The sequence below is a fragment of the Dipteris shenzhenensis genome, chromosome 17 (genome assembly GCF_047967505.1).
Source record: "Dipteris shenzhenensis isolate YYH24624 ecotype China chromosome 17, Dip_SZ_1.0, whole genome shotgun sequence".
Taxonomy (NCBI): domain Eukaryota; kingdom Viridiplantae; phylum Streptophyta; class Polypodiopsida; order Gleicheniales; family Dipteridaceae; genus Dipteris; species Dipteris shenzhenensis.
Genome location: NC_141612.1, coordinates 34,740,263 through 34,766,424, shown reverse-complemented (window position 1 = coordinate 34,766,424; position 26,162 = coordinate 34,740,263). Strand labels below are relative to the sequence as shown.

Sequence of the window (26,162 nt, the reverse complement as noted above, 5' to 3'; positions counted from 1 at the left end):
AGGCCTACATGAGGCCACACATCAGGAACCAGTCAGCCTTATAGCCTTCCTAAGATGCTGCCTAGTGAGAGATCTTGCATCTAGCCTTGCCCTGCTTGTCGCCTAGGCTTCAAATTTGTCTCCCAACCCTAGAAAGCTGCTGCCCTGCTCCCTCTTGCCCTTTGTAGGCTATTTGATTTCCCTCAGCTCTCTTTCCCACTCCTGGCTATCATCATGGAGGCTTCCCAATCACAAGAGGCTGGAAATCCAGCCTAGACAACCCTGAACTCAACACACCTGTTACTCCTATCATTGGAATTTGGCAAGTTGAGGATGCATATCCAGGGATATCAGGATACAGAGGACTTCTACATTATGCTTTTGCTAGAGTGTAATGCTTTGCTTGGGATGCCTTGGATGTACAAGGTGGGGGCGGATGTGCAGATGAGAAACAAGAAGATTTCTTTAACTCATAGAGGCAAAAATCATGTACTTGATGTAAAGTTGAAAGGGGAGTCCATCCCTGTAGTTTCAACTTCTTGTATTTCCAATGTAATAAAGCGTCATATTTCAACGTACTTGATTTTTGTCAAAGAGGACAGCCAACCAGTTCAGGAAGGCTCTACTCTTTCTGCTTTACATAGAGAAAGGACTGCTTTTATTTCAGATTTCACCTGGGATATTGCAGCTTTACCTTGATGCTTTCTAGTTAGAGCCGACTGCGGTCCGGGCTCCTACAGGTAGTTCAGCAGAGCAAGCGTCTGGAGCATTACTAAGGGGGTAGCACCTCCACTCCCTTCGTACAGACAGGCTCACCGTGATTTCATGAGGTCGCTTGATGACATTGTATGTTTCATCCGAGATACTGAGCTGACACAGTATTTCTGCTGTGAGACTTCATGATATTGATGCATCTTGACTAGTGATTGCCGACGATCACATAGATTTTGAGCAGTCTATATGGATGGATGCATGCCTCTCCTAGCCATATTTTCACTGTCTTTGTATACTATAGCTGTGGCTTTCTTGTATACTCTTTCATGGTATATTTCATGCTTGCTCCTGTGTTTTGGGGCAGCAAACTGTGGTTTGCTGTTTCAAGAGAGGGGTATGTCATGGGGGCGTGAAATTCTAAGTACTTTAATGTACTACAAGACTGACAACTTTGGTTTTAAAAGTTCAAGCGTGGGCTTAATAATGTGTAATTAAATGCGGCATGGTGCCTAGCACATAAGCGTAATTAATCCCTAGGCCCAAAGACATTCCAAGGAATTAAAAGAGTGGTTGTTGGGAAATGATGATGTGGCATTTTTAATGGGTCCCCTAGAGGGCCATGTACCTTCAGTGGCCTCCTTAGAGTTCGAGGTGGCTCTGTGCCTTCTACATGCTCCTTTGCCATTCTGGGACCTTCCTGGGTCTTCTAAACTTCACATGTGTGGTTTTCTCTCTCATCTTCTCCCTTTGTTGAGATTTTGGACTGGTTTTTCAGCCTCCTTGAGCTGAATTCCGTTTTTCTTCATAACTCCTTACCCGTTTGGATTCCTCGACTCACGTTCGGCCCGATGGCTTCCCCTCTGCCTCCCCTTCGCAGTGATATGCTTTTCCCTCTGTGCGTTTGGTAGAATGAGCAGAGGTGAGCACTTCTTTTGCTGGTCGAATTTGCAAAAGTGGCTTTTTCTGGACCTTTTTGCTTTTATAGCCTCTTGGGCCTCTCCTCTTGCAAAGCTATAGCTTTCTGTTGAATTTCGAGTGGTCCCACGCGCTGGTTGACTGATTTTTCTCAGTTTTGGAGGACTTTCCAGCGATGAAACTTCTCCAAAACCTTCTCAATGCATTTCTCTCTGAAGCACGCTTCTTTTGAGCCCAAGAACTCCCACTTCTTCGCGACAGAAGTGCTTCTTTTCGCATTTTTCAATGGAATTCTTGCTGGTCGGCTCTTGTTAATGCTCTTTCTTCATGCCTTTGCACTCCTCTTTAGCTGAGTATGCAATCGAGCATTGGCTACTATGTCCTCCTGGCGATTGAGGACTTGGTTCGAGTTTTCAGGGCTTGGTGAGTTGTGATTTTGCTGCTGCAATTTCTTTTTGCCATAAGCTATTGGTTGGCCTCGTGTGCCGCCTCTTTCTTGGTTCACAGGTGCCGAGGCAGTGCTACATGAGTCATTCTTTGGTTGGGTACTTTGCTGATTTTATTTTGGAGCTTTGAAAAGCTTTGTGAATGCCATCTGGAAACCACTCAAAGAGAGTGTTGCTGGGGTGCAATGTGATTGCATCTGGACAGCCAATGGAATTGCACTCGGAAAAGAGAATGCCTTTGGATTGAGCCTATGGGTTAAGTGCACTTATGTGATGCTGTTCTATGCTTGAAAGCCTTGCGAAGGCTCAGTGAATTGGAGCCGTGTGCTCAGTTGCAGGGAAGGTCTCCCAGATGCAACTTGTAATCATTTCACTGTGAAATATAAAGAAATACCGAAAGGGGCGCCACAGTGTTTGGGGCCAATCGGGTGCACTTGTCTATGTTTGTTGAGCAAGTGCATTCTAGCCTCCATCCCTTTTTCAGTGGTTTTGTTTGTGAACAAATGGGTAAATGCCAAATGGTGATCATGCAATGGTTAATGGTTGTGATATATGCTTTGTGAACTGTAAATAAGTGCTGAAGTGATTAAAGGTTTAGTTCCACTGCCCTCTGAGTGATTAGAGGCCGGTTTCAGATTCTATTAATAAAAATGTGCACACACGTGTCTAGGTCCTAGGGGCAATAGGAAGGGAAGGGTGCATTGAATGGTAGATGCATGGGTCATAGGCTAAGGGTAGGTGTAAACAGGAAGATGGAACTTGAGTGATCTTAAGGGACATTAATGAAAGGGTATCACCCTTTCATTGTGAATCTGATGTAGCATTCTTCATTCACGTTGCATTCATCCGCCTTCTCTCTCCAACCTTGCATGTAGGTCGAAATAGAAACAAGTACTCTCATGAGGGTGCTCTTCCCCATTGGAGGGCCAATCAGCATACAAATTATGCATGCATTGCACACATTCGCATTGTAGAGAAGTCTGGAACTTCACATTTCGTAGTTATGAGTAGCATGCAGCCATTGTAATCGTCCAGGTGTCTTCTTCAATTTGAGATCAATGACAAATGAGCATCTTTCATTGTATCACGACTTCTGGCTGACAACTTGTTTCAATTTAATTAGGCTCACATCTGTAGGAGTAGGCTTGCATTTTCTTGGGCTCCTTCATGTGGAAATATGTTTTTCCAGTGCTATGTGGTGTTCACCTTGTTAACCGTTTCTAAACGCAACCAGGTCAAGTTTCAGTGCTACAGAGGCTGCAAAAGCTGGATTACCACTTCGCTCATTTGAGGATAATTTGAAGGTATGATATTGCTGTCAGACGTGCGGAAATGTTAATCATTCAGTTAAACATCTTAAAAGTTCCTAGAATAAAGCAAGGAAATCTTATCATAACAAATGGCACATGGGCTTGGAATGACAAGAATGGTTGGTATGGACTTGTCTTCATTCAAGGAAACATTCATAATTTGTCACTGCTGTTACAGAAAGACGCTGTGCTTAGCGTTTTGTTATTTATTTTGTGATGCTTGCAGCTGGATTTTGCATTTGATGATGCGGACTTGATCCAAGAAGGGACTCTTTTTGCTATTGTTGGCCGGAAAACCATGGAAGGCAGGGAATCTATTATCAAGGAGAAAGTAAGGTGCATATCTTTTTTCTAGCAATTTCTTTCTACTGAGTATATGCATCTTGTGTCTCTATGATGTCAAAACAGATCTTCTTCAGATGCTTTTTTTAAAATTTTCTAAAGCCTGTCCAATTTTTGTTGAAGGCAATTGCCAAAGCAGCCAATCAGTTTGCATTTATTGTGGAAGAAACAAAATTTACACAACAGCTTACTGGTGCAGTTCCTGTTTTGATTCAGCAGGTTCGTGAATCACAGTTCCAGTTCCTGATCACCATGTCAAGGTTGCATTGGCATATTTCATTGACAGAGTATTTAAATAGTAGAGCACTGGGAAGTGTAGTTATTGATGTTTGAATGAACAGTTTGAACAACTAGTCCAATCTTCTTCTTTTTGTTTAGCTATCCATCAGGTACTGAGAGAGCACTAGCTGCCCTCTAGCCCCAGCTCATTGCCTAGCGTACTTTAGAAGTAGGTACCAACCACCACTGTGGTGGTAGACTATACAGCAACTACCTTCCAGTCTGCTTGAGCTGCCCCTGTTCCGTTGGGCACCCCAATGTCCTTCTTCCAATCTGCTCAGGCTTCAGCTGTCCTCTTGAAAGTTTCTGGCAGAAAGAAGTGGGTGACTCATTTCTCGACTGCCACTCAGCCCGACAAGATGGCCAAATTGATTTTTTGAGCTTCCCTCTTCGTCTCTGCAGCTGGATCTTCTTCGCCGTCTTTGTGAGGAGTCTGTCTTGGAAGCTCAGGATTCAGGTTTGCCGATGTGTCGGGTTCTCCCCCTTGAGTCTCTCCTCCATAGTATTTGATAGGCGCAGCGTCATGGACTCTACCTCTATTTCATGGGGAGAATCATGAATGCGTCTACCTTGCGCACATGGACGACAGCACAGCAGTTACCATCTATAAAATTTATTTGTTTTGTCTACCTTGGCAAAGGTTTCTACTATGCTCGCTGCATTGTTGTGAATATAGTGTATCAATTGGTCAACATGGCAGGGGTACATGGTGCTGGTTATTTTGCGTATGTTAACCTTGGGATCCCTTTTTCGACCCAGCCAAGAATCTCATGTGCTTTTGTCCTATCTGGGTCACCCTAAAGGCCTTGCTGGTACCTCTTCTTGCGCACATTTCCTCTATTGCAGCTTTGTTAGGGAGAATGCTGCATCTTCCAAAGCGGATCTCTTGGTCTTGAGCAGGGACATACAAATGTGCATTCTATGGGATATGGAGCAGCCCATACCTTTGTCTTTAGACATTGATTATGGTTTGGCGCATCCCTTTCGCATTCCCTTACAATTTGCTTCCTTTCCGAATGCGTGTTACAAGTGTAGGTACATTGGTCACGTGCTTTGTCATGTGCATGGATTGGTATCCGATGTGTACTAGGTACACAAGACTAGCTCAGGTAGCCTAGAGAGGCTTAGAGCTAGGCACGCTTGATTCTCGGGTTGAGTGGCAAGGGTTTAGGGTTTAGGGTTGGTATCAGAGCCAACTCCTGAGGTGGGAACTTTTGTTGCGAGAATTTTGGACGATTTTTTCTCCAGGTATGTCCTAATTTCGAAATTCATGTTCATTACCCTGCAAGTGCTTTATGGTTCATCGTTAAGGGTGGTGGTTTAGATTAGGGAAAGAAGGTAGGAGAAGGTAGAGAGTGAGTGAATTCAACGTTGAACTGAGGCGTTAGGTGAGAGTGAGAGCGAGGTGTAACTTGGAGGGGCAGAGAACGATTGCAGGGGAGAGAGATTGTAGGAGAGAAGCGATGGGCTGATCGTTGGAAAGCGATGGGCTGAGGCGGAGCTTCAGTTGAACCCAGGTACGGCAGGCTGAGCAGTGACCACGAGGGCACCAAGGGCTATTTGCAGCCAAGGAGGGAGTCAAGGGGTGCGCCATAGCTTGGAGCAGCAGGCAAGGCTGTGTCGATTCGGGGGGGGGGGCCTAGATGCTAAAAAAAGCACTACCCCTCCAAGCTAGGAGGGGGGCGCTTTTTTAGAGACTGAGCCCTCTAAAAGCATCGCTCCCCACTCTAGATATTATTACCAAGGAGGTTGTTGACACTTGGTTGCACAAGTGGCAAGTACACTTCCAGTTTCACCCTTACCCGGATGACAAGAAAATACAGTTTGTAGTAGGGTTTATGTCAGGAAAGGCTTTATTGTGGTGGAAGGAACTCCGACCCAAGCCTGCAACATGGATAGAATTCGAAGGGGTCTTCAGGAAAGAGTTTCTGAAGGAGGAAGATTACGATATTGCAGGCAAGCTCAAAGCCCTCGATATGTTCAAGCTGAATCTAACTTTTGAGGTTTATCTTCAAAGGTTTCGGGATTTGCAGACGAGAGCTACAAAGATGGATCCAGTGACCTTATTAGGTTTCTTTGTGGATGGTTTGCCTGACTCGTACAAGTTACAAATCAAGAACAACAAGTGTACCACTTTGCAAGAGGCCATGAATTACACGCACATCTGTGATGATACCATGGCCAGCGCAAAGGGAACCACAGTTGTCGACACGGGTGGGAAGAACAAGAGGAAGTTCTTCCAGTCTACCATTGGTACCGGGGAGTCGAAGTCTTTAGACAATGCCTCCAAGAAACATTCGACTTAGGTGAAGAATGGTCATGCCCGTTTCCTTCGTACCTTGAAGCTAAAGAAAGAAGGACGTTGCTTCATATGCGAGGAGCGGAGCCACACTAGGAATGATTGTCCTAAGCGCAATAACAAGAAGCAAGCGTCGGGACTGAAGCTCCCATGATCTTTTCCGAGTTTATGGAGAAGTTAGGGACCAAAGAGTTCACACTCTCTTTGACCCAGACAGCTCTCACAACTTTGTTAATTATAAACTTGTGCAGAAGATGGGGCTGTCCACGATACCTCACCTACGAGGTGCAGCTTCCAGCTGGAAAGCAGTTTTGGGATCGCAAGATTGAAGCGCTTTCTATCCGGATTCAAGACTACACAGCTGCTCTTGCGTGCTATGTCATGCACTTGGAGCACGTGGACTTGTTAATCGGAATAGAGCGGTTTAAAACCCACGATATTCGGATTGGATGGAAGGAACATACTCTTTCTTTTTTGGATAAGGACACCCAATTTTGTATTCAGTGTGATAATATTTCCTCTTCTCAGGGACCTATTGTATCTGCGACGCAGCTTCGGAATATATTAAACACTTCTCATTATGATGTGTATCAGTGTGTGTTCTTCATTTATTGTCTCTGTTAATAACAAGAATGATTTAAGTGTGTTTGAACACCATGAATTAAGAACATTGTTGGATGCTTTCATGGATGTATTCCCTGCTCAACTACCGGAAGGTTTACCTCCAGAACGGGCAGTAGACCATCACATAGCTTTAGTACCTGGGGCTCAACATATTAGTGTTCCACCTTATAGGATGAGCCAGCTTGAGGAGGATGAGTTAGCTTCACAGCTACAAGATTATATGAATATGGGCTATATCTGCCCAAGTAAATCACCTTGGGGAGCACCTGTCCTCTTAAGAAAGAAGAGAAAGATAATTCGTGGAGAATGTGTATAGATTATAAACGATTGAATAAAGTGACAATTAAGAATTGATACCCTCTTCCTCGTTCCGATGATTTGATAGACCGTTTGCCGGAGCGAAGTATTTCACTAAGATTGATTTGCGTACGGGTTATCACCAAATCCGTATCTATGCTAAACACATAGATAGAACCGCATTCCGAACTAGGTATGGCCACTACGAGTTTCTCATATTACCTTTTGGTTTGACCAATGCTCTTGCCACTTTCTAGCAAATGATGAACGATTTGTTCAGAGATTTTCTGGGCAAATTCGTTGTCGTGTTCTTAGATGACATCTTGGTATATAGCCGAACGCTAGAGGATCACATTGGCCACCTCTGGATTGTCTTAGTTATACCAAAACAGCATAAGCTTTATGCCAAGATGAGTAAATGTGACTTCTTTATGAAGGAGATCATTTACTTAAGACACAAGATTTCTTATGAAGGTATTAGCATTGATCTAGATCGTATCCAGAAGGTTTTAGAATGGCCTATCCCTTAGACTGTGAAACAACTTCGTTCTTTCCTAGGATTCACAGTATTTCTACAAAAGTCTGTGTGTGATTATTCACACATCACGGCACCCTTGACAAACATATTGAAAGGTCGTGGACGCAGGTCTACCCAGCCGATCTCTTGGAATGATGCATTGAACAAGGCTTTTGAAACCTTGAAATCCTACTCGGCCTTATGTTTTAGAGGCCGATGCGAGTGATTTTGCGATTGGGGTAGCTTTATTCCAAGAGGGCAGACCTGTAGCTTTTGAGAGTAAGAAGCTCAACGACACCCAATATTGTTGGCCCACACTAGAAAAAGAACTCTATGCAGTTGTGTATGCTCTGAAGGTTTGGAGACACTACTTGTATGGTTCAAATTTTCTTGTATTGACCGATCATCAGTCAATCAAGTATGTATGTGATGGGTCTGAATTGAGGGGACGGAAGGCTAGATGGGCAGAGTTAATGTAAGATTTTGATTTTGAAATACGTTATCGAAAGGGTTAGCTGAATAGTGTGGTGGATGCCTTAAGGCGAGTCAAGTTTGTATATGCTATGTCATTTATGGAAATATCCTCAGACGTATTGCAATCCTTGAGAGGGCTTTGTGCAATCTTATTGGCAGAAAGTCCAGGATGGGAGCTCCATGGTTGACCAGGACTTAGGGATTGTGCCACCTACGGTACAGGCGGCGGGAGGTCAGTGGATGATTAGGAATGGCTTGCTGTTCCGGAATGGAAAGATATGTGTACTAGATGTTTTGGATCTTCGATCCAAGATTCTCTAGGAGTGTCATGATGCTCCTAGTGCTGGACATCCAGGTATACATCGGACTCTGTCTCTTGTGAAGCATACCTTTTATTGGCCTAAGATGCGTGCATTTATAGAAAACTATGTGGTGGGTTGCCGGGTTTGTCAGGTTACTAAGGTAGAATGCCTTAGAAGCGCGGGTTTATTACAGCCATTGCAAATCTCGGGTAATAAATGGGAAAGTATTTCCATGGATTTTATTACCGGTTTGCCAAGAACGCGCAAGGGCCATGACTCCATTTGGGTCATAGTGGACTGTCTGACAAAAATGGCTAGATTCTTACCTACTAGAACAACTATTTCAGCTGTTCAGCTGGCTCACGAGTTTGTGGACCACTTGTTTAAGCTGTATGGTTTGCCCTCTGACATAGTCAGCTACAGGGACTCGAAGTTTACAAGTAACTGCTGGACACTTGTTTTTGAGAAGTTAGAAACTACTCTAAGTATGAGTTTCTCAGATCATTCACAATCTGATGGCAATACAGAGAAGGTCAACCAATTGGTTGAAGATATGCTTCGGGCATACGTTTCTAAGAGATAGTCTTCATGGGAAGATTATCTACCTATGATAGAATTTGCTTATAACAGTGCAAAGCATTCGAGTACTGGTTACAGTCCTTTTATGCTTCTATACGGGTTTCAACCTAAGTCACCAGTTATGGTTGGGTTAAAGGGAATCCAAAATGATGCTGCAAAGACATTCTTGCAAGACATGCAAGACAGTTTGCCGAGTCTATTAGAAGTGCCCAAGATCGGGATAAATTTTATGCTAATAGACATCGTTCACCTAGAGAGTTCTTTGAAGGAACGATGGTATATTTGCGTATTCCCAAGGAATCCAAGAGCCTAAGTACTGGTTTGGTTCCGAAGTTATCCCCCAGATACTGTGGTCTGTTCAAGGTTATTAAAAGAATTAGACCAGTTGCATATAGACTAGAATTGCCTCCTGATGTTAAAGTACATCCAGTATTTCATGTCAGCAGACTGAAAGAGTTATTGGGTGTGGATGATTAACTTGTTTCTCCTCAAGAAATAATAGAAGTTACAGATTTAACTTTTATTCCATACGAGCCTGAGAGTATTCTTGAAGTTCGTGAAAGGCAGATTCGTAATCGAACTATCACGGAATACAAGATCAGGTGGAAGGATTGTGTTGTGGAGGATGCAACATGGGAGACATTACAGAACCTTTAGAGGACATTCTCGAGTTTTAAAGGGAACTCAGGAGAGAGTTCTTAGAGAAGGGGAAGTATGTCATGTGCACGGATTGGTATCTGACGTGTATAGGGTACACAAGACTAGCTCAAGTAGCCTGGGGAAGCTTAGAGCTAGGCAGGCTTGATTCTCGGGTTGAGTGGCAAGGGTACGAACCAGTTAGAGGTCTTCGCTATTTTTGGCGCTTGGGGCCTGAGTCTATATAAGGGGCCCAGAGGTTCAGTTCTCAGAGAGCCGATAGGAGCAAGTCTTATTCCCAGGTGTTAGGTCTAATCCTAGATTGAGTCGCGGACGCGCGCTTGCATCATAGCGTAGCCCAAGGCCCAGCAACAGATCCCATGCTTCATAGCGCCACCTAGTGGTATGGGACACCAAGAAGCTGGTTAGGATCTGGTTGGGAGTTCGTGGCAATAGCTTAGCTCGTGGCTCGGAGAGGACATCTCCTAATTCGGGATCGCATCCCGTAGATGTCATGGTTGGGTGGTGAGCAGCAGCGTGCTCAGTTTCCTCACGTTTGGTGTGTTCTTGTGTTTGCTTGCAGGTCAGAAGTTTCAGGAGTGCTGGAGTCGTGTCATGCTTGGAGCTGCCCCTTGCCCTCACGTCAATCTAACAATGTGAAGGGCAATTTGCATATCCCTCAGGTTCTTATTCCTCTCCAGTCTGATAAGCTAGAGCAGCGAAAGCATAAGAAAGAATGGATTCTCAAGGAAAAGCTTCAGTCACGGCGTCTCCTTTGGTTCCCTTGTCAAATCTGTTCCAGGTCTCTCATTCCAGGATACCCTTATGCTTGAACCTCAGCTGCTGACATCCCAGACAGCTCCTCTTGATGTTCTTTCTTCCTCGATTGCTTCAATACCTTCTGGTGTTGATACCTTCGACTCTCGCGAGCCCTCTTCAGTTCAGTAGTCTCTTTTTGTCGGAGTTGAATCTCAGCCGAGCTCTCCGGTCATTGACTCGCAGTCTTTTGAACTACAGGTGGATATATCTCCTTTGGATATAGTTAATGATGGTAATGAGAAACCAAAATGTGAATTTGAGAGAGTAAGATACACAGGTAGCTTCTCATGAACCTAAAAGCAACTTTTCTCTTGAGGACATGCATCCTATGTTGCAACAAGTTTTTGAGTCTTGACCTAGTGATACCAAGGTTTTACCTTCCTGCTTTTGTCAAGAAGAATCACAAGGGGCAAATAAAATTGCATTTTATTGATGGCATCATTGCTTCACTCAATGGTTTTTTGGTACAATAGGGGATCACACTTGAGGATAGTGTCTTTATGTGGCCAATTGTTGGCATATAATCTCATATTTTCCTCCTTTTTCTTTTTGGTCCTTTTATGTTGATCTCTTGTCTCCTTTGATAGGTGTTTCTTTTGTGCCTTTTTCTTTTTATATACTTCATGGTGGGTTTTACCTCATTTGAGGTTTCCCACCACACAGTAATATGAAGTGTTACCAAAATAAACACATGTGTGTGTGTGTTCTACTTGTACCAACGCATATCCCCTTTTTATATACCATAAGAAGTGCCACCATTTTGGAGGCTTATTGTAAAGAGTCTTGCATCTCATAGTCCATTTTTTGGTCTAATGAATGGTTTTGGAAAAATCAATCAATCTATCAATAAACCTGCCTCTCCACTATAATTGAGGATTTGATCACGATGGTCTTATAGTTTTCCAGGCTCATGGGATCCCCTGCCTTGTAGATTGAGATAATTGGAAAATTGGTGTAAACCGCTTCATTGAATAGCTTTGCCAAGATTGGGGCTAGGGTACCAATCCCATGTGCAGTGCCTTCAATACTTAGCCTCTCATGATCTTTGGCTCGGCCATCATGTAGCTTGAGAGCTGCATGTTTGATATCATTGGTGGTGAAGAGTAAGCAGGAGATAGGGTGAGGTAGATGTTGGAGGTCTGAGTAGGCTGATGGGGGATGTCATAAACGTGTGCATGATCAGACATTTTATGTCCAATATGTATGCATTAACATGTGACACCCATGTTAGCCGGTTTGCGGAGTATGAGAGAGGCAGGCTTTTGGGCATCCATAGCATGTCGGAAGTGCTCTAATGTTTCACGAGGTAATGCCTTTGTAAAAATATCTGCAACCTGCTCTCTGGTAGACACATGCTGCAAGTCTACCTCTCCACTGAGTACCTTCTCTCCGAGGAATTGGTGTTTCGTACGGGCATGAAACACAGGGTTATTAGCAAGCATGATGCTGCTAATATTACCACTATACAATGTGATTGGGTCTACCACATCATAGCCAAGCTGGCCTAGCAAGCTGCATAACCATACTGCCTTACATGCTGCAATAGCTGCTCCTGTGTACTCTGCCTCTGTAGATGATCGTGCTACTGTTGGCTGCTTCTTGGAAAGCCAAGACACTGCAGCTCCTGCAAGTATGAATGCTTAATCTGAAGTAGACCTCCTATCATCTGCACATCCTGCCCAATCAGCATCCGTGAATGCATATAGCTTTGGCTCTACATCAGCCCTGTAGTGTAGACCATAGCCAAGGGTATGCTTCACATATGGCATAATGTGTCTGACAGTATCTAAGTGTGGTTTCCTGGGTGTATGCATATATTGGCGGACAAGTCCAACTGCATAACTGAGATCTGGTCGCGTAATGTCTTACTGCTTCATCAAATGTCTCTGGTTCTTTTGCATGTATTACCTTGGTCATGGATGCATGATGTATGGATGCAAATCCATCATAGGTAAGCCCTTGCACCCGGTATTTCACCCGAGTAGACCTACGAGGGAAGGAACTTTCTGTTGTACCTCTTGCATGAGGTTGTGGGCTGATTTTCTGCTCAAAATCAGCGGTACTAGCATTAACATCATGACCAATATTTGTGAGAGAGGGAAGAATGAGGGAGAAGTACAACGGGGAGAGAGTGAGAGAGGGGAGTGACACTAGAGATGCGGGTGTGAAGTGATGAGCCACACCACAAACTCTTAAGTTTTATTAGGATTAGGTTTTTCACCCTATGACTGTCTTAAGACAGTCATAGGTGTCATATCTTTAATAAAGGGGTGGCAATGTGCCTTTACCCCAACAACCTCCCACCTAAAGGCCAATGTGCCTAAGGGGAGAAAAGAATAAAAATTACAGCAATATACAGTTACTGTATACAAGACCATAAAATAAGAATGGTCTCATCCTAATCCCATGATGTGGCGGCAATGTGCAAACCGCTCTGTAGGCAAGCTCTAAGTGAGCAAATCTGCAGGATTATCATCAGTATGCACCTTCACAAGCTCAAGTCGCTTGTCTTCCAGTACCTCCCTGCTGATGAAATGGTATTTCACATCTATGTGTTTGGTCTTTTGATGAAAGACCGGATTCTTTGCCAACATGATAGCACTCTGACTATCACAATGCAAAACTGGCATATCTCCTGTAATGCCCAAATCTCCCACTAGCCGAGTAAGCCATATTGCTTCCTTACAAGCCTCAGTGGCTGCAACATATTCAGCTTCAGTGGTTGACAGTGCAACGCATTTCTGCAACCGAGACACCCATGATATAGCACCTCTTGCAAATGTGAAAATATAACCGGTAGTAGACTTCCGGTTATCTGCATTCCCTGCGCATAGTCTGAATCTGTAAAACCATGCACCAATGCATCCTGCCTACCATAGCATATGCACAAGTCTTTGGTACCCTTGAGATACCTCAAGACACCTTTCACTGCTTCCCAGTGCCGCTTGCCTGGATTTGCCATATATCTGCTGATGACTCCCACCGCAAAAGCAATATCCGGACGAGTGGCAACCATGGCATACATCAAAGAACCAACTGCAGATGCATACGGAACCTTGGCCATTTCAGCCTTATCATCATCTGATCTGGGGCTGTCCTTACTGCTGAGTTTTAAATGTGGAGGCAACGGGGTACTAATAGACTTCCCCCCCTCCATTTTAAACCTCTGTAGTACTTTGTCAATGTACTCCTTCTGTGACAGAAACAAAAGTCCCTTGGACCTGTCACGAGTAATCTGCATGCCAAGAATATGGTTTGCATCACCCAAGTCTTTCATGTCAAAAGACGTATGCAGTTGTTTCTTCAAAGCACTAATCTCCTGCTGAGATTTACTGGCAATCAGCATGTCATCCACATATAGAATGAGTAGCATCAAACTGCCATCCTCTGCCCGTTTGGTGTACAAGCAATGATCGGTCTCACACCTATGATACCCTTGGGACTGCATGAAGGCATCAAACTTCTTGTACCATTCTCTTGGCGCCTGCTTGAGTCCATACAAGCTCCTCTTGATCTTACACACAAGCTGCTCTTTCCCTTTAACAGCATATCCCTCTGGCTGACTCATATAGATCTCATCATGGAGATCTCCGTAAAGAAAAGCAGTCTTCACATCCATCTGACATAAGTCCATGTCCTCATGAGCAACAAGAGCTAACACTGCTCTCAAAGTAGTCATCTTGACTACAGGGGAAAAGATCTCATCAAAGTCAATGCCCTTCTCCTGCTTAAATCCCTTGGCAACCAATCTGGCCTTATACCTCAGTAAAGCATTTGAATCCACTTTGACTTTGTAAACCCACTTGCATGGCAAAACCTTTCTGCCTGCAGGTAGCTGCACCAAGTCCCATGTATCATTTTGAAGTAGGGAGTCCATTTTAGATTGCATGGCTTTCTCCCACTTCCTTTTCTCTGTTCTTCCCATAGCTTCCTTGAAGCTGGAAGGCTCACCACAATCTGTCAGCATAATAAAATCAGCCACATTGTTGGCTCCTGGAACAAACCTGTCAGGAGGCCGTTGTACACGGGTGCTCCTCCTAACAAAATGTTCCGGATTAGGCTGCTGTCTAGCCTGTTCGTCATGCATGACGGGTGGCTGTACCACCATATCTGGCTGTTCTACAGCCCCATTTGCTGGCATATCCAGTGGTGCATCATTGGCAAAATTATCTGGCTGATTTTCAGCCTGTATACCCTCTTGAACAGGGTTATCTGCAGCAGCCTGCTGCTGCATATTAATGGGCATTCTTTGCTGTCCGACATCATCATAAACAACCCTCCTGTATTCCATAGGTTGCACGGGTTCTTTGTGTACACTATCCTCTTTAAAGATGACATCATTGCTGCGTATAATCTTCCGTTTAACGGGATCCCATAACCTGTACCCCATTTCACCTTCGTCACCATAACCTATAAAGATGCATCTGGAAGACTTTGGCTCCAGTTTGGTGCGCAGTTCTTTGCGTATATGAGCAAAGCACTCGCAGCCAAACACACGCAAGTGCTTATATGAGGGTGGCTTGCCAGACCACATCTCCTCTGGCACTTTCAACTCCAAAGCCTTGTTCGGCGACCTGTTAATTATGTGAACTGCTGTTTGCACGGCTTCTGCCCAAAAGCCATGGGGCAATGCAGCATAAGACAACATACATCGAACCTTCTCCTGAATAGTTCGATTCATCCGCTCACTTACACCATTTTGAGATGCATTATGAGGGGCTGTGAGTTCCTGTTTGATGCCCTTAGCTTCGCAAAATTTCACAAAAGCATGTGACACATACTCACCCCCATTATCGGATCTGAGGCATTTCAGCCTGCGACCTGTCCGATTCTCAACCTGAGCGACAAACTTCTTGAAAGCATCTAAGGCATCGCTCTTATGCTTCAAGAAATAGATCCACACTTTGCGTGTGGCATCATCAATAAAAGTAATGAAATACGTTGCACCCCCTAGTGATAGCTGTGGCATCTCACACAAATCAGTGTGCACTAGATCAAGCGGTGCTCTATTCTGGGGAGTTCTCCTCTTATGAGGAGTCATAGAATGCTTTCCAAAAATGCAATGATCACAAGTAGGCAAATCTGAAAATGAAAGAGACGGAAGATAACCCAAATGTGACAGTTCTTGCATTCCTTTAACGGACATGTGTCCCAACCGGCTATGCCACAATGAAACCTTTGGCAGCTCGGTTATGGCAACAACATGATTACCTACACTGGAAACATAAAGAGGGTACAAGGTATCACTCTTATAACCCTCAGCCACTACAACCTGGCCATCAGTAATAACCCATTTGGAATGCCCAAATGTGGTGTGGTAACCACTGTCATCCAACAAGCCAGTGCTAATCAGATTTTTCTTGATTTGCGGCACATGGCGACCACCATCAAGCATAAACATGCGTCCATCAGGGAATACTATCTGTATACTGCCAATCCCTGCAATCTGACATGCATAGTTGTTCCCAAGGTGAACAACTCCATGAGTACCTGTATAGGAAGTAAACCACTCCCTATGAGGAGTAACATGAAAAGAAGCACCTGAATCCAAGAGCCAGGTGTGCATGTCATGGCCATCAATAACCAAAGTATGTGCAATTATAGCAGAAGAGCATAAAACATCATGTCTGTCAGTGTCACTGTCCTCTGCTGCAACATTCACTGCATCCAAGTCATCTGCCTTGGCCTTGCCTTTGCCTTTGCTTCCACTGCCTGCATCTATTGCCTCAGCCTTCTTGGCTTTCTGATCCCGTATAAACTTGAAGCACTTAGACTTCACATGTCCCTTCTTGCCACAATAAAAGCATTCAATATCCTTTTTGCCACGGGACTGACTGCGGGATTTGGACTTACTAGCAGATCTCCCCTTCTGCTGAGTCCTGCCTCTTTCCTGTACCTGCAAAGCATTGGAAGACTTGCTGCCCATATTGTTTTTCCTGCTCATCTCCTCCATAAGGAGAGAGCTCTCCACATCAGCATACATAAGAATGACATTTGAATTTGACAGGGTGGTCTTGAATGTGTCCCAACTCTCAGGGAGAGTACACAACAAGAAAGTAGCCTTGAACTCCTCATCAAGGTTCAACCCCTGTGCAATCAGCTGTGTAAAGATGGCATTGAACTCACTCAAGTGTGAGGTCATAGTTGTACCTTCCTTCATGCGAAGACCAACCAGCTTCTTCAACCAATAAACCTTACTGGCTGAACTCTTTTGGGCATACAACTCTGCTAGCCTCTGCCATAGGCCATAAGAGGTCTTTTCAGCCTGAACATTGAACACAAGAGTATCAGAAATAGTAAGCATGATAGCTGCCCTTGCGGACAAATGAAGCTCCTCCCATTCATCATCTGCCATGTCAAATGGCTTGACACCCTTCACCCTTATGGGCTTAGAAATCTTCTTTAGTAGAAGTACATTCAAACACTGTTCTGCCCATAATTCATAATTGTGTGCTCCTTCCAATTTTTTTATGTTCAGAATTGAAGATTCACTTCCCGCTGATGCCATATCAGATAAGGAAAGTTCCTGACTCCCTGTAAGTCAAAAAATGACTGAATAAAGTTCTGATTTCTCAGAAAAAACCTGCTCTATCAAGAGCTAGGAGCACTCACAATAGTGCTGTTTTTACTGTCAAAAGAATCTGCAGCAAAACAGAAAATTTCCCTCCAGTTACTGTACCTTCTGACACACTGTACCGTGCTCAAATAGGCATAAAACAGTAATTTCAGAATGCTGCAGCTGTTCCACAGGTGCTTTAACAGTGCAAGCATAAAACACTGATGTCCTGATCACTTCTCCCACCTCAGATGAGGTATTGCACTGATTTTATATGCATAAACCACTTGTCATACACTGTTTTGTTCACTGAAAAAAAAAAAGAGGCTCCAGACACTTCAGCCTGTCACAAACCTGCAACAGAAAATGGGACAAATCCCAAGCAATCACCCTTATGCCAAGGGGATAAAAGGCATCTGAAGGTCTCAAACAGTGACCCAAGTGCTCTAAAGCAAAATCTGGGCAAAAGCCCCTTGATTTGACACCTGTACCAAGTGAAAAACACCTCAACACTGAGGTAGCATACAAAATGCAGCGCTCTCCTAGCACTTTCACCTGACAATGCAATGCATAAACAGCCTTGTGTACACAATAACAACACAGATCCCAACGTACAAACACTGAAGAGAAAATCTTTTGAGCACTGTCAACGATGGATAGTTAGGGACCGAGTAAACTCGATGCGCCCTGGCCAAGCGTGGCTCAACTGAGATTTTCCAAGGTGTCGTACACAAAATGTGACCTGCTGAAATGTCATTGAATACACTGCAGAAACAAGACCAAAGTGGGCTCCCTGGCTCCACACTGCCTCAAGGCATACACTGCATAAGCTTCCAGGCAAAAGCCCTTTGAAAATGTCACCCAAAAGCTGAGATTTGCACTCAGCAAAAAGCATAAAAGTCCTCTGCAAAATCAAGGCATTACCTTCCCGAAATAAGATAACTGTGCAATCAACCACACATTGTGGTACTAGTCACCTCAAGCACGAGGGACTCGAAGGTACTTGCTGTACCTTCAACACACAGTTTTGAGAACTGAAAATGATCCGGGAATGAAGAGCAGAGTGCTCTCTCTCCTTTTCCTTCTTCTCCCAAAAAAAAACTGCTGTACCTGTTGTACTTTCTGTACCTGCTGTACCTCTGCAGGGTACAGATAAAAAAAAGTTTCGAAAAATGTACTTTTCTGTTGCAACTCCTTGTCGCAGTTTCCTGACGCAGCTCCCTGTTTGTACAGCGGCGTCCGTACAGTACGGACGCCAGTACAGTGTCCGTACACGACTGTACGGATAGCCGTATGTCCGTACACGACTGTACGGATAGCCGTACGTCCGTACACGATTGTACAGTGCTGATGCGGCTAATGCTGCCCCGCGCTGCCTGCGTGTACGTGCGCGCCGCCTGTCTGCCTGCGTGGCCTGCGCAATACCCTGCTGTAGCCCGTGCGCGCTGCCCTGCTCACCCGCGTGGGCTGCCGGTGCGCTGCCACGATCTGCTGCCCCGCACTGCCTCGCACTGCTGCCCGAGCTGCTCCGTGCTGCTGAGGGCTCGAGGCCCGAGGGGATAGGTAGAGGTAGAGGGAGTGGGTAGACCGGAGTGGAGAGGGAAGGGTAGGCTCTGATACCAGTTGAGAGAGGGAAGAATGAGGGAGAAGTACAACGGGGAGAGAGTGAGAGAGGGGAGTGACACTAGAGATGCGGGTGTGAAGTGATGAGCCACACCACAAACTCTTAAGTTTTATTAGGATTAGGTTTTTCACCCTATGACTGTCTTAAGACAGTCATAGATGTCATATCTTTAATAAAGGGGTGGCAATGTGCCTTTACCCCAACAATTTGTACTTCCCATCTCATGCATTTCTGGCCTAATGGGGGCTGAACTTGTACCACTGAAGTCTCGAGCATGTGGTACATCCAAAGCTGCCACATCCGGCATACTCTTGACATTTCTATATTTCCTCTGTTGCCTGAGTTTCTCTGCAACCTGCCGGACCATGGATTCACATTTCCAACAGCAGTAACCCTTCTTGCACTAGTGGATGACTCTCCAACATGTGGCTGCCCATTCACCTGAATCTTAGGCATATCAGTGCATGAATCTGAGACTACTAGCTGTGACGTATACCAGCTGTTAAGCTCATCAAACACAACATCTTGGCTGATGCAAAGCTCTCTAGTCACTGGATTGTAACACTTGTACCCTTTTGATTCCGATGCATAACCCACAAACACACATTGTTTTGCCCTTGGATCAGGTTTTTTTCTCTTCTCCTCAGGTACATGAACATAGCAAACACAACCAAACACTGTCAAATGTGAGACATCGGGCTTCACTCCACTATATGCCTCTTCTAGTGTCATGTTATGTACTGCCGCCCGCTATAGGATTTCTGTTCATCAAATAGACTGCACACTGTACTGCATCGCTTCTGCCCAATAGTACCTAGGCATGTTTTTCTCATGCAACAATGCACGCCCAACTTCTGCAATACTCTGATTTTTTCTTTTTGTAACACCATTCTGCTCAGATGTATATGCACATGAGACCTTCCTTTTAATGCCGTGCTGCTGCAAATAAGAGATGAACTCTTTTGACATATTCTCTCCCCCTCCATCCGAATGGATGGTAACAATGCATTGTCGTGTCTCTTTCTCAACCTTGGCTTTAAACTGCATGAACTTATCAAAGACCTTTGATTTCTCCCTCAAGAAGTACACCCAAGTTTTGCATGAGTAGTCATCAATAAATATTTCAGCCCACTCATGCTGGGCTGCAAGGCTGTCCATACATCTGTGTGCACGAGCTCCAATGCCCTGTGAGCTCTCTTTCCCTTCTTTGGAAATGGTTTGCGTGCTTGTTTGGCAAATTGACATGCACCACACACACGATGGCACACCTGCTGTAAACTTTGGAACTCCTATGACCATGCCTGAGGCTGGGAGGCCTTGTAGCCTTTGGTGTCCAAAGCGCTTATGCCACATCTCTGAAATTTCCGCATGCAACATGGCAAGATTCTCCTGCTTCTCTTTTGGCATAATAGCATTTAGCTTAAACATGCGACCAACCTTCTGTCCATGAGCCACCACATGCATGCCATGACATGTATCTAAAACCGTGCAACCATGCTTATTGAATCAGACCTCCGAATTGCTCTCAGTCATTTTCCCTACTGACACGAGGTTCTTTGTTATGCTTGGCACACACATTACGTCACCAAGCACCTGCTTATGACCGTTCTCCGATTCTATGGGTACATTTCCTGTGTGGGTAATTGGATGCTTAGTATCATCGCCCGTGTTACAAAAGATGCCTGTGAAACTGGCTTCATGCCATCAAACCACTCTGCATGTGGCGTCATATGATTAGACGTTCCTGAGTCAACATACCACTCTTCGTCAATCTTGTGCATAGCACCAAACACATGCTGCATGGCCAACAAATCTCCTGCATATGACTGGTTATTCCATGCATAATTATTTTGTGGTATCTTGCCAGACCTTATGTCTGCTTGCTTTTTATGGCACTCATATGCATAGTGTCCTGCAATCCCATAGTAATTGCATTTACCAAGCTTTCTACCTTGCCCTTGGCCTCCACCATGGCCATGAGTGCTCCCCCTGCCTCTTGCATATACTCCGCGACTTTACTGATTTTGGGGCTGATTTTACTACCCCTGGAAGCCACCACGGCCTTGACCTCGGCCTCTACCTGCATTGCCACCACGGCTTCTTCCACGACCACCTGCGACGAATGCATGTTCCTGCTTGCTAGAAGAAGCACTACTTATGTTGGGAATGGTTGCTTCCTTGAAAAGCCTCGTTTCCCCATGTATCAATAGAGGGATAAGATTGCTGAATGATGGAATATTTTCTCTTACGGAAATACTAGTCACAAAGGACTTGTACTCTCTACCGAGAGCCCATGCAAGCATGCGGCTACTAAATTATCATCATCCACTTTTACACCAATGCTTCCCAGCTGATCTGTAATGCTTGTTGGAGATATCATAGCCAAAGAGTGTGTTGGTGTGAAGTACTAGGTGATCTAAGTACTAGTTTATGTGTGTGAGTCTTGTGTGAGTGCCATGTGTCATCATGGGACTTATCCCATATGCACTAGGTGCTAGTGTGTGAGTGAGTAGCCTATATAAGGCTTGTACTTCACTTATCTTGATATACTTGATGAATGAATGAAAGCCTTCTTCATGTCTTCATTTGAGCATTATTTCATCACACCCTAACCCTCTCATAGCCAAAGAGTGTGTTGGTGTGAAGTACTAGGTGATCTAGTACTAGTTTATGTGCGTGAGTCTTGTGTGAGTGCCACGTGTCATCATGGGACTTATCCCATATGCACTAGGTGCTAGTGTGTGAGTGAGTAGCCTATATAAGGCTTGTACTTCACTTATTTTGATATACTTGATGAATGAATGAAAGCCTTCTTCATGTCTTCATTTGAGCATTATTTCCTCACACCCTAACCCTCTCTCTCTCTCTCTCTCTCTCTCTTCTCACCATGTTTCTAACATGGTATAAGAGTAGGTTCACCCTGCCATAGCTACTTTGCCACGTCCTCATCTCCCTAGCCCTAATTCGCTTCTAGCTGTCTCCTCCTTTCAGCTCCTCTTACCCGTTTAGGGTTTTTGCACACCCGCCTCTAGCTGCCTCTCCTTGTAGTCATTTGCATTTGTTTCCATCTGTCCACAGCCTGCCGCCGCCTCCTCCACAGCTGCTGCCTTCATTCGGGCCATTTTGGAGCACTCGGCAGGCCATTCCTTGCAGGGCACAGTTTTCAAGGCCTGACAGCATGTGTGAAGGTTTTCGTCGCCAAAAATCAGTCTTTCTGAGTTGCTGCAGCAGAGACCACCTGTGAACATCGTTTGCAGAAGTTTGAGGTCATTGAAGGCACTTTCAAGCCATTCCGATGCTGCTGCTGCATAGCTGCCTATGTTCAGGTATGTTAGGAGCAGCATGCGTGGAAATTTGAGCCATTTCAGAGCATCTTCATAATCTTTTTTAGGGTTTGCAGGCTGCTATAGCAGAGCAGCCCATCGATTTTCGAGCTGTTTGGAGGCATTTTCGTCCAGTTTTTGAGCTCCTGCTTGCATTTTTAAGGTGTTCAGCAAAGACATTTTCGAGGTATTTCTGGTCTTTCAGCATGTCCAAGTCCATTGATTTTCAACGTGAAGACTTGCAGCAGCATCTCAGTGCTCTTTAAATAGTCAACTGAGCATTTTGGAGCTGTTATGGAGGCCTGCTACTTCATTTCGGAACACCTAGAGAGCTGCTTCATACATTTCAAGCTATATCTTTCCATTTGGCACCCCCCCAGCTACCCTCTTCAGGATTTTGGAGCTGCTCCAGCATCTTGAGCACTCATCCTGCCCACAAGTGCTCTTCTATTGGTTCATTTCTGCACTTCAGGGTATCTACTTGCTGTTATTTGACTTGGGTTCACTCAGTTATAATTTTCCAGGAGTATTCTTGCTGCTTTTCCATTAGGTTTTGCATTTTGGAACCCCCGAGGGCATCCATCAGCTGCTGGACACATTTATTCAAGTATTTCTTAGGCTGCTGATTCATTTCAGAGCCCTAGACCCGCTCCTTTATTGGCTGGTTATCTATTTCAGCTTGTTGTCTTTGCTACCTCAGTTTGACATGATGGAGCCTTGTCCTTGTGTTGAAGACTCATCAACTCTACCTTTAGCTAGGGATGAACAACATGACAAAGCATTGGCGCTTATTGGTGTGAGGTTGGTCAACAACTTGCTTCATCAACGTGGCCTCACTACTTCAGCTAAGGAGAACCTGGACAAGCTCAAGAATATTTATGCTACATCTACCGGACCTGAGCAGGAAGCTTCATCTGCAGTTGCATGATCTATTCCTCTCTGGGGAGGTAGATGATGCTTAGCTCTGTGTGTTTGTGTTGAGTCTCTAAAGGTTCTCAGGGCTTGAGTTGTCCCTCTAAACTGAATGTATTTGGAGTCAATAAGAGGTCCCCAAAAAATGATTGTATGTTTTTTTTAAAAACTTTGGTTTGATGGTATTGACCAACCAGTAAGGGGGGGTGACGAGTGATGGTTTTCCCTTGCCGGTCGCAAGCTGACTAAGAAGTCACTATCACACAGGAGGTGTTGGATAGTTGGTCTTGCTCTCTGCGGTGGAGGGGGGATCGGTCTACTCTTTGTGTGTTGGGTCTCACACTCTTTGCTCTGAAGGGGGGTATTGGAGATATCATAGCCAAAGAATGTGTTGGTGTGAAGTACTAGGTGATCTAGTACTAGTTTATGGGTGTGTGTCTTGTGTGAGTGCCACGTGTCATCATGGGACTTATCCCATATGCACTAGGTGCTAGCGTGTGAGTGAGTAGCCTATATAAGGCTTGTACTTCACTTCTCTTGATATACTTGATGATCTAATGAAAGCCTTCTTCATGTCTTCATTTGAGCATTATTTCCTCACACCCTAACTCTCTCTCTCTCTCTCTCTCTCTTCACCATGTTTCTAACAATGCTACGGATCTTCAGTACATAATCTTGAATGCTCATAGAATTCCTCTCAACGTCCTGCAGTTCTTGTCAAACATGCAGCCCTAACGGCTGAGCAAAAGATCACGAGGGCCTATGCATATGGGATAAATGCCCTAGTCCCGATTTTAACGAAGCTCTTTAACGAAATGGGTTTGCACAAGCTTCCCACATACTTGGACCCTTAACACCATCACCCCTATACACAAGGCAAGGGATCCTATGAGCCTGAAAAACTATAGGACCATTATGATTGGACATGCCATGTCCAAGATACAGCATTATTACTCGACACAGAGGTTAGTCTCGTTGCAGAGCTTAGAGGAATAAGAGCAGTGGGTCAGGTAGGCTTCCGGGTAGGTCACGCGACTATGGATCATATACTTACACTTAGGGGGTCATCGAGCAGGCCAGGGCACGGAGACAGAGGGTCTATAGCTGCTTTTTGGATTTTCGCAAGGCTTTTGACATAGTGCCGAGAGCCCAACTCATTAGACATCTATAGGAGTTGGGGTAAGATCAAGAGATCACTTGGGCAGTCATGGCACTTTATGAGAGAGTCTCAGCTAGGGTTCAGATAAGTGCGTAGGATGGACAAAGGAGATCATGAGCACCATTGGGGTCAAACAGGGTTGTCCACTATACACTTACACTTAGGGGGTCATCGAGCAGGCCAGGGCACGGAGACAAAGGGTCTATAGCTGCTTTTTGGATTTTCGCAAGGCTTTTGACATAGTGCCGAGAGCCCAACTCATTAGACATCTATAGGAGTTGGGGTAAGATCAAGAGATCACTTGGGCAGTCATGGCACTTTATGAAAGAGTCTCAGCTAGGGTTCAGATAAGTGCGTAGGATGGACAAAGGAGATCATGAGCACCATTGGGGTCAAACAGGGTTGTCCACTATTACCAACCTTGTTTGGCATCTACATTGATGAGCTTGAGACTTTTATTGGGACCCTTGGAGGGACTTGTTGCTCTCTAGCTAGACCTTTGCTCCAATTTCTCCTTTACGTAGATGACGTGGGCTTACTATCCTCCTCAGTTGAGGGTCTCCAATGACACTGGATGCACTCCATACCTTTTGTGAGACAAATGACTTAAAGGTCAACCTTGGTAAAACCAAGGTCATGATCCTCAACACGTCCCGGGCAGCCATGCACAGAGAGCACTTCACCTTGGATGGTTGCCAGTGAAGGTGGTTGCATCCTACACATACTTAGGGGTCTTGCTCTCCGGCCCGATCTTTACGATGTGACCAGCATTATAGGTGCGATTAAGCAAGGGGTATGCTGTGCTGGTCAGACTCGAACGACAGTGCTTTCATTCTCATGTTTAGGACCCTCAAACCAAGACTTTTCTCTTTTGACTCTTTGGTCCGGCAAGCAGGCATGTATGGGAGTCCATGTTGGCAACCAGACCTATTAGAGACAGATTGGGCCTGTGTTGACAGGCTTTAGGTTCTCATTGTTTAACAGATGATTCGTAGCAAGCCTTTAGTCCCACATCAGATAGTCTTGGTTGAGTTCGGGGCATCCCCACGACAGCTCGATGTGGCATTTCAGGTCATCACATATCTCTACCTCATTAGTCAGTATGATCTTACACCACAAGGCCACGTAGGCTTCCTTGGTTGGCCCTATCCTCCTCCATGGCACTGGTAGTAGAGGGTGACCAGGGGTGCTGGTATGCACGTACATGCAGATGGTTTGAGAGCCTGGGACTCCACATAGATAGGCTACCTCCCTTCCATTACAGTGTTGAGGCCTTCTCTATCCTGCTCACTTATCATGAGGTGAACCAGGTCATCTGAGAGGATCTCCTGCAGTTACACACATTCATGACTTGTTTGGCACCTCGTGACCTTCGTGTGAAGCTCAACTTCTATAGAGACTACTACCTACGGATTTCAGTGGGAAGGCTTCATCGACCCACCATGATACACATGGATCCACCTCCCTCACTCATTGAGGATAGCGATAGGGCAGTTTCGAGTCTCATCACACAGTTTCCGTATTGAGAGTCATCGTGTAGAGGGCATGCCCAGAGAGGGTCGCATCTGCACTTTATGTGAGTCTTAGGAGATTGAGTCAGAGGAGTATTTCACATAAAGGTGCCCTATGTACTATGAGATTAGAGGTAGCTATCACTGCCTTTTTAGAGATCGTCTTGGATCCTATTCAGTTTCCTATCCTACCTAGACTAGAGATGCCTGGTGGCCTTCATTCATGAGGTTTTCCGACACAGGGAGCGGTTGCTTGGAGCATGTAGAGGTGATCATGACACACAACCAGACCCCACTCAGAGTATGGTCACTGATTTTTTCCAGCCAGACGGCATTGACCAGCAGGACCCATGAAGACGGCAGCTTTGAGGACCCGAGCCAAAGCTAAAGGCATGGCAGACTCGTCGGCGCACTGAGGCACAAATCACATTAGGGGACCTTCCCTCCATGCTCATTAGACCAAAGGCCTAACCCATAGGAGTGACAGTGGTACTTGTTCGCCCCGTAGGGCTATAGCTAAGAGACCACAATGGACCACACATGTC

The 26,162-nt window shown here is 45.1% G+C and overlaps 1 protein-coding gene across 2 annotated transcripts in view; it reads left to right on the top strand.

The window, feature by feature from the left end:
- The window catches only part of LOC147892032 (NagB/RpiA/CoA transferase-like superfamily protein), a 49,246-nt gene that overhangs the window by 4,325 nt on the left and 18,759 nt on the right, over window positions 1-26,162 (top strand). Inside the window, exons 3-5 of one of the 2 annotated variants that reach the window (XM_087388583.1) lie at window positions 3,289-3,358; window positions 3,591-3,695; window positions 3,830-3,925. In XM_087388583.1, the coding sequence (XP_087244709.1) occupies window positions 3,289-3,358; window positions 3,591-3,695; window positions 3,830-3,925 (271 nt within the window). The remainder of the gene's footprint in view (window positions 1-3,288; window positions 3,359-3,590; window positions 3,696-3,829; window positions 3,926-26,162) is intronic. The other variant, XM_087388584.1, reaches the window with a different exon arrangement.